Source organism: Arachis hypogaea, chromosome 14, assembly GCF_003086295.3.
Source record: "Arachis hypogaea cultivar Tifrunner chromosome 14, arahy.Tifrunner.gnm2.J5K5, whole genome shotgun sequence".
NCBI lineage: Eukaryota > Viridiplantae > Streptophyta > Magnoliopsida > Fabales > Fabaceae > Arachis > Arachis hypogaea.
This window is the reverse complement of record NC_092049.1, coordinates 123,848,296-123,857,898: the sequence shown is the minus strand read 5'-3', so window position 1 is coordinate 123,857,898 and position 9,603 is coordinate 123,848,296. Positions and strand designations below refer to the sequence as shown.

At 29.9% G+C, this 9,603-nt stretch overlaps 1 protein-coding gene across 1 annotated transcript; it reads left to right on the top strand.

The window, feature by feature from the left end:
• The first annotated feature begins 201 nt into the window (after window positions 1-201).
• On the top strand, window positions 202-927 carry LOC140178707 (uncharacterized). Its single transcript, XM_072215937.1, has 2 exons — window positions 202-312; window positions 415-927. The coding sequence occupies exons 1-2, from the start codon at window positions 202-204 to the stop codon at window positions 925-927; spliced, it is 624 nt and encodes a 207-aa protein (XP_072072038.1).
• The last annotated feature ends 8,676 nt before the right edge of the window (window positions 928-9,603 follow it).

Below are 9,603 nucleotides of genomic sequence, written 5' to 3'. Positions count from 1 at the left end.
TCGCCGTACGACCTCAACGCGAGTGATAACCCAGGAAACATAATCACGCAGGTGTAATTGCGTGGGAAAAATTATGACGAATGGGTGAGGGCTGTGAAGATTTCTCTTCGAGCTCGGAGAAAGTGGGGATTCATTGACAGGACTCACACAGAATCAGGAAAGGATGCACCTGAACTTGAAGATTAGTGGACGGTCCAATCCATGATTGTTTCGTGGATTTTGAATACGATCGAGCCAAGCTTGCGGACCACCGTGGCGTATGCAAAGAATGCGAAAACGCTGTGGGAGGACATCAAAGAACGCTTCTCTGTTGTGAGTGGACCTCGAATACAGCAATTGAAAGCAGATTTGACAAGGTGTAAGTAAGAAGGTGCATCTATGGCTGCGTACTATGGAAAGTTGAAAATACTTTAGGATGAACTTGCAAATTGTGACCAGATTCCCAAATGCACCTGTGGTGGGTGCAAGTGTTCAATTGGCTCTCAACTTGAGAAGCGAAGGGAAGAAGAAAAGGTTCACCAACTCCTCATGGGCCTTGATGATGTCAGCTATGCCACTGTGAGGTCGAGTATCCTTGCAACCGATCCCTTACCTTCGCTTAATCGTGTGTACGCGATGTTAATTCAAGAGGAAAGGGTGAAGACAATCACCAAATCAGCGGATGAAAGGGGACTGGTTGTGGGACTTGTGGCGCTTGTCGGCAACAAGGCTAGAAGGGGAGGTGAACATGGAAAAAAGGCCGTGACATTTTTCAAGTGCGAAAAAAATGGGCATGATGTGAAAGAGTGTTTTCAAATAGTGGGTTACCTCAAATGGTGGGGTGACCGGCCAAGGGACGAAGGAAGAGGCACTGGCAGAGGATCAGGAAGACAAGGGATGCGCAACCGAGGGGCTCAAACGCGTGCTAATGTGGCGTGTACTGGATGAAGTGGAAGTCGTGTGAATAACCTAGAAGAAAAGAATCTTGACATGACAGGTTTAACTAGTGAGCAATGGAAGGTATTGGTTGATATGATCAGCAAACAAAAATCAGCTGAATCTGAGAAAATGACTGGTAAGAGAATTTGGGATTTGTGGATAATCAATAATGGTGCTTCTAACCACATGACAGGTACCTTGAAAAATTTGTGTGAAAAAGGACCATTCCAGGATGCCCTGGTGAGCAGGTGCTTGCTTGCAAACAAGGAACTGTGGTTCTTGACGGAGGACTTTAGTTGAAAAATATCCTTTATGTACCAAAATTAAAATGCAACTTGTTTTCTGTTCCACAATTGACTGATGAAAAAAACTGTGTTGTACAATTCACTGACAATCTGTGTATTATGCAGGACCGCACTTCGAAAAAGATGATTGGAGCGGGTGAACGGAAGGATGGGCTCTATTGGTATCATGGTGTGCACAAGGCTCAAGCAAGTCATGTCAAAGATGAAAATAAATTGACTCTGTGGCGTAAGAGATTGGGACATCCATCATTTAAAATTGTGCAAATGATCCCAATGTGAGTGACAAATGTACTAGCGAAGAGGTGAATAAAATTTGTGAAATTTGTGAAAAATCCAAACAAACAAGAGATAAGTTTCCATTAAGTGATAGTCATGCTTCGAGTATTTTTTATTTGATTCATTGTGACTTGTGGGGGCCTTATAAAACTCTGTCGTCATGTGGAGCCTCATATTTCTTAACCATTGTGAATGATTGCTCACAGGCTGTTTGGATATATTTGTTAAAAGAAAAGACGGAAGTGTCTGTTACATTGAAAAATTTCTTTGTTTTGGTTGAAAAACAATACAATAAATGCGTCAAAATGGTGCGATCCGATAATGGAACATAGTTCATGTGTTTAAAGCAGTACTTTATGCAACAAGGAGTGATTCATCAAACTTTGTGTGTCGGAACTCCACAACAAAATGGAAGAATAGAGCGCAAGCACAGGCATATTCTAAATGTTGTCCGGTCCTTGCGATTCCAAGGTAATCTCCCTATTGAGTTTTGGGGAGAATGCGTTTTAACTGACGGGCACCTAATCAATCTCACACCGTCCTTAGTGTTGAAAGGAAAATCCCCATATGAAATTATTCATGGAAGAGCTCCTAGTTATGAACACCTGCGAATTTTTGGTTCTTTGTGTTATGCTCATAACCAAAGTAGGAAAAATGACAAATTTGACAGTCGCAGTAGAAAATGTGTGTTTGTCGGGTATCCATTTGGGCAAAAAGGATGGAAGCTGTTTGATTTGGAAAAGAAAGTTTTTCTTGTCTCTCGTGATGTCCATTTCATTGAAGGTGTGTTTCTCTTTCATGAAGCCCAAAGAGCAAACTCACGAGTTGACCAAATTGAGCCCCAATGCTGGAGCATGTTTTTGAAGAGGACACTCCAATTAGGTCAATTTCCACTTCTCCCACAACTGAGCCCATTCCTCCAAATCAAAATGAGACTCTAGAACATTCACCCACTGCTCCTGACATTTAAGACAGGGGGGACATGAGCTCCGAGACGACCCAGACGAGGACGTCGTCATCCCCTCCAAAATCAGCGCCGAGAAAACGGTGCCGATCTCTGATTTGCCACCAGCCGCAACCGAAGTCCCCTTTGGCCGTGGACACCGTGTGAAAATGTCCTCCATCAAGCTGCGCAACTTTGTCACCACCGCCACTGTCCAAAAGAGCCCCTCCATCTAGAATCCGACTTCATCAACTTCCTCAGGTGTGTCCTATCCTATACAAAACTTTGTGAATTGTAACAATTTCTCTGACCAACACCGCATTTTTCTTGCTTCATTACAAGCCGAGCAAGAACCTCAGTCCTTCTCCCAAGCTATCACAGATTCGCGATGGCGAGATACCATGTCCAAAGAAATTCAAGCACTGGAAGTTAATAACACGTGGAAGCTCACACCTCTTCCTCCAGGAAAGAAAGCTTATGGTTGTAAGTGGGTTTATCGAATTAAATACAATTCTGATGGGTCAGTCGAGCGATTCAAAGCACGGTTGGTCATCTTAGAAAATCAACAAGTGGAAGGACTATATTATAATGAAACGTTCTCTCCGGTGGCAAAGATGGTGACCATTCGAACAACTCTTGCCGTTGCAGCAGCCCGGGATTGAGAACTTCACCAAATTGATGTCCATAATGCCTTTCTACATGGCAACCTTGATGAAGATGTGTACATGAAGCTCCCACCCAGATTCCAAGTGTCTCAGCCAAGCTTAGTGTGTAAACTTCAAAAATTCATCTATGGCTTGCAACAAGCTCCGCGTTGTTGGTTTGCAAAATTATCCTCTGTCCTTACTCGATTTGGTTTCCAGCAGTCTCAAAAAGACCATTACTTGTTTAGTCTCTGTAAAAATGATGTCCACCTGGTTGTTTTGGTGTATGTTGATGACCTTGTGATTGCAGGAAATAATGGTGATACAATTAACAAATTCAAACAGTACTTGCACAAGTGCTTTCACATGAAAGACTTAGGGCGCCTGAAATATTTTTTGGGGTTTGAAGTTGCCCGATCTTCCAAGGGAATTTTTCTGTGCTAACGGAAATACGCCTTGGACATCATCACTGAAGCAGGTTTGCTAGCTGCTAAGCCCGCAGCTACTCCGTGTGAGGAAAATCACCGGTTGGCATCCGCTGCTAGCCCTGTTATCTCTGATCCTAGTCGCCGCCTCATTGGAAGACTCATATATTTGTGCTTCACCAGACCTGACCTCGCCTATAGTGTTCATGTTTTGTCCCAATTTATGCAGAACCTACGTACTGAACATTGGCACGCCGCTTTACAGGTTGTTCGGTATCTGAAGGGACATCCGGGGCAGGGCATACTTCTACCTAAAGAAAATGATTTGCAACTCTATGGCTGGTGTGATTCTGATTGGGCTGGCTGTCCGCTAACGCGCCGATCTCTTACAGGGTGGTTCATTCAATTCGGTACCGCCCCTATCTCGTGGAAAACACAGAAACAACAAACGGTCTCCGCCTCTTCTGCTGAAGCTGAGTACCGCTCAATGGCCAAGACAACCAGGAAATTAATATGGATAAAGGATATACTGTCCTCGCTGCACGTGTCGCATCCTGCTCCCATTTGCTTGCACTGCGACAGTCAAGCGGTGCTTCACATTGCTAAAAATTCAGTCTTGCACGAACGTACCAAACACATCGAAGTCGACTGTCATTTTGTCCGGGATGAAATCATACACAATCGACTATTACCTTCTTACGTTCCTACTCATCTCCAACTAATTGATATTTTCACCAAGGCTCTCGGGACGAAACAATTTGGGAAACTCTTAGTCAAGTTGGGCATTCAAAATTTACACGCGCCAACTTGAGGGGGGGTAACAACGGTCAACATAAGTTATATATAAAAATGTCAATTAGAAGGTTTGGTTATTTATGTATGTAACAATCTGTCATATATATTTTTAGTAGGAATAAATTAGGATAACAAATCAAGCAAGAAAAGATTTGCTGTGATTTGTTGATTAGAATGTATATCTACTTAATATACTAAAACTGGGTTTTCCCCCAGCTACTAAAGGTGACGTGTCGATCTCTCATGCCTCCGTTTTCCCTCCAAAACGAATAAACTTTTTTTTATTCTAAATTATTTTATTGTAATTATATTATAATTAATACTAAATTAATAATATATAATTATACTAATTTAGCAACATATCTTCATTATAATTATATCAAATCAATATTTAATGCACTATTAAACTACTTATCAATTATCAATTAAAAATACTTTTAATAATTTTAATGATAATAATAATATCAATAATAGTAATAATAATAATAAAAAATCTTTGTTACCCTATTCACGTATATTAAATAATTTTTCTAAATTATTTTATAAAAAATATCTTTAATATAATTATATTGTAATTAATATTTAATGAATAATATATAATTATACTAATTTAGAAACATATCTTCATTATAATTGTATCAAATCAAAATTTAATGCATTATTAAAAAATTACCTTAATAATAGGTAATTTACATATTTATTTTTGTTTTACTAAAGTCTATATATAGTGTTTTTCTGTGGTACATGAATCTAAATTTGAGAACATATATTTTATTAGTGACAAGTTGTTAACCCATTTATATTGATAATAATAATAACTTTATTAGAATAAATATCAAATTCTATTCCTAATATAAAAATATAAAATTTAATTCCTTCCATCTTCATTTTACCACTATAAAAGACCATGTATACTAGAAAAAAATATCATTCGTTTACCAATAAATCTTTCATTTGATAGCTTTTACAACAATTCTTTTTCTTCCTATGAGGCATCGTTGCAAGAAGGCAACTATCGTGGACACAAACTACCACACTCTCCAACTTTCGTGCTCATCATTCGGAACTATATAAGATATGTTATCTATGAAGTATTTATAGACCATGGTGTTATCATGTATGCATAAATAAAAAATGTTTCGTATTTAAATTTAAGTCATTTACCTGTTTGTAGTATATTGTAGTGTGAAATTACTTTCAATATGTATTGTGTAACGATATTATTATGTTCTAATTTAAACTTTTACTTTAGAACTGTATTATGATTTTATCTCATCATTTTTTCTTAGATATCAAGTTGACGTATTTTTATTTATTATTATTATTGAAACGGATGTGATATGAAATGTACCCAAAAAAAAAACTCTCACATTCAATTTATTTTATTGTAGTCTTCTATCTATTCTATTTATTTTTATTTTCTTCTTATTCATTTTATTTTCTTTTTAAATGTTATATAATTTATTATAATTTATACCAATCTATCTATTTAATATACTAAAACTGAATTTTTTTCCCAACTTATGATGGTGAGGTGTCATTTTCTCGTGAATCCATTTTCCCTCCAAAATGATTGCACTATTTTTCTCTTTCAAATTTATTTTTAAAAATTATCTTTAATTGATATAATTGTATTATAATTAATATTTAATCAATGATACATAATTATACTAATTTAAGATAATCTCTTTATTATAATTATACTAATCTCTTTTAAATTTATTTCAGAAAATTATCTTAATTATAATTATATAACAATATTATACTTAATATTTAATGAATAATTCATAATTATACTAATTTAGAAAAATATCTCTACTATAATTATATAAAATCAATAATTAATGCATTATTAACCTAATTATCAATCAGAAATATTTTTAACTATTTTAATTATATTGATATAATTCTATTTTTTATTCATTATCCTAAAATTTTATTAGTGACAAGTTATTATCTTAATGGTAACCTATAATTATAATAATAATAATAATAATAATAATAATAATAATAATAATAATAATAAGATAGAAAATAATATTTTAGGAAAATATAAATTGGTTATTAATAATGATAATTATATGATTAATTTTTAGTAATCATTAAATATATTTAATATAAATAACTAAGTTTAATTAGTTAACAAATAAAAGGAAATATTATTGCACGATTGTAGAAGTAACAATATATATATAACCAATTTAATATTAATAACGATAATTATCGTTATTATTCAATAATAATAATAATAATAATAATAATAATAATAATAATAATAATAATAATAATAATAATAATAATAATCTTTTCTTTAATTAAAACACTCATCTAATTGAATTAATATAAATATTTAATGAAAATAAAGGATGAATTTTTTGGTTTGAAGGATAATACAATCGAATATTCTTGAAGATTTTAAAGTTGTGAGTATATATTCTTTCTATATTAATATACGCATGTATATTACCTCCTTTCTTTCATAAATGGAAAATAACATTTACCCGTTAAATTTGTTAGTTGCTCAATCAATTCATCTTATTTATTGTGATTGAGATTGATATATAAACAAAGATTTTTTTTTCTTTCATTAATTTTAGTAAAGAAATCCATGACGTAAAATAAAATAAAATAAAGTCAGTATCTACTTTTTTTCTCAATATTTTTTATATTTACGGTAAATATTAAATATAGAAAAGAAAAAAATAATATTAATTATTATCACTTTTATTTATTTACATTCATAATTAAATTTAATATAATTATAGTAAGTCTCTATAATTATAACAATTTATATCTGTTACATATATAGCAATCATATTATATATAATTATATATCTCCTCTTTTATATATAATTAGCAAGTATTTCTATTTATATAATCTACTTAATATATTAAAATTAGGTTTTTTCTCAACTAATGAGAGTGAGGTATGAATTTCTCATGAATTCATTTTTCCTCCAAAATGAATGCATTTAATGAATAATGCATAATTATACTAATTTAGGAAAATATCTTTATTATAATTATATAAAATCTATATTTAATACATTATTAAACTACTTATCAATTATTAATCGAAAATATTTTTAATAATAATAATAATAATAATAATAATAATAATAATAATAATAATAATAATAATAATAATAATAATAATAATATACTTCTACTTAATATACTAAAATTGTATTTTTTCCTAATTAATTGAAGTGATGTGTCAATTTTTCATAAATTTATTTTTCTTCTAAAATGAAATCACTATTCTCTCTTCTAAATTTATTTTAGAAAAATATCTTTATTATATTTATATTACAATTAATATTTAATGAATAATGTATGATTATACTAATTTAGGAAAATATATTTATTATAATTATATAAAATTAATATTTAATGCATTATCAACTAATGAAAGCGAGGTGTCAATTTTTAATGAATTCATTTTCTCTCCAAAATAAAAGTACTATTCTCTCTTCTAAATTTATTTTAGAAAAATAAAAATTCCATGCTGAATATAGGTGGCAAGTTAAAAAAAATAAGCAAGTTAATGGAATCAAATCATATTTCTATAACATATATAAGAATGTATATTTTTATTATATAAAAATTGAATTTCTGTACTTCATGATGGCGTGGGATACTTCTTAGCGTATTTCTTAATTTATTTTTATAACTCATTGAATACAATTTATTACAGTAAATTAATTATATCAACTAATTGATTTGATTAGGTATTTAAATATCACACGATTTATTATAATTTATATCAATCAAATAATTATAATTTATTATATCAATTATTTTAATTCATTGATTTATAAGGTACATAATAACATAAATGATTTGTTACTTATACTGATTAAATACAATAAATACATATTAATTTAGTTAAAAAAATCATTGTCTCCTATGTTTTCTATTTATTTTTTTAATTCATTAAATCCAATCAATTATAATAAATTAATTATATCAACTAATTAATTCAATCAATTATTTTCTAATTTATTTTTTTGAATTCAATAAATCAAATAAAATTAATTATACTAATTATTTGTATCGACTAATTGATTTGGTTAATTCTTAAAAATATTTTTATTTAATTTATTTAATTTATTTAAATATAGCTAATTAGTTATTTAATTTTATTAGGATAAATATCAAATTCTATTTCTAATATAAAAATACAAAATTTTATTCCTTTTGTTTTTATTTTACCACTATAAAAATACTAGAAGAAAATATTATTCATTTACCAATTACTCTTTCGTTGGGTAGCTTTTACAACAATTCTTTTTCTTCCTATGAGGCGTCGTCACAAGGCAACTATCATGGACACAAATCAGCACACACTCTTCAACTCATGTGCTCATCATTCAGAGCAATATATGATATGTTATCCATTAAGCATTTATAGACCATGGTGTTATCATGTATACATAAATAAAAAAAAATCCGTAAAAAATTCGTAATTAAGCTTAAGTTATTTACCTATTTGTGTGGTATATTGTAGTGTGAAATTACTTTTAATTTGTGTTGTGCAATGATATTATGGTTTAATTTAAGCTTTTATTTTAGAATTGTGTTATGATTTTATCTCATCATTTTCTCTTAGATATTAAGTTGATGTATTTTTATTTAGGGTAAAGTATACTTTTTGTCCCTGAAGTTTTCTAAAAGTTTCAAAATTACCCCTAAGTTTCAATTTGTTTCAATTTTATCCAGAAGTTTTCGATTTGAAACAAATTGAAACTTAGGGGTAATTTTAAAACTTTTAGTAAACTTCAGGGACAAAAAGTATACTTTACCCTTTTATTTATTATTATTGAAGCAGATGTGATATAAAATTTGTAAAAAGAAAAAAAATCTCACATTCAATTTATTTTATTGTAGTCTTCTATTCTTCTATTTCTTTTTTATTTTTTGTATTCATTTTATTTTTTTAATATCATATAATTTATTATAATTTATACCAATTAATTAATTATAATTTATTATATCAGTTACTTTAATTAATTAACTTATAATATACATGATAAAATAGATCATTTGTTACTTATACGTTTATTTTTTTAAAATCTAAATCTGAATAATTATATTTTTAGTTTTTGTTATGAACAAAATATTATTAATAATGAATAATAATTAACCACTCATATTTTTTATCAAAGTATTTGGATAATTTTTATATTTATTAATATTAATTATTGATTATTTTTTCATAAATAAATTATATTATAATTTTATGTTAGTTCATAATTGATTAATGATTAATGTTTATGAAACTATGTTACTCTAAA

Bases quoted from the DNA above. Each gene is read 5' to 3' on its own strand.
- LOC140178707 (XM_072215937.1), top strand. From the start codon at position 202: ATGATTGTTTCGTGGATTTTGAATACGATCGAGCCAAGCTTGCGGACC. The intron at 313-414 runs GTGAGTGGACCT...AAAATACTTTAG, and splicing joins TCAAAGAACGCTTCTCTGTT to GATGAACTTGCAAATTGTGA.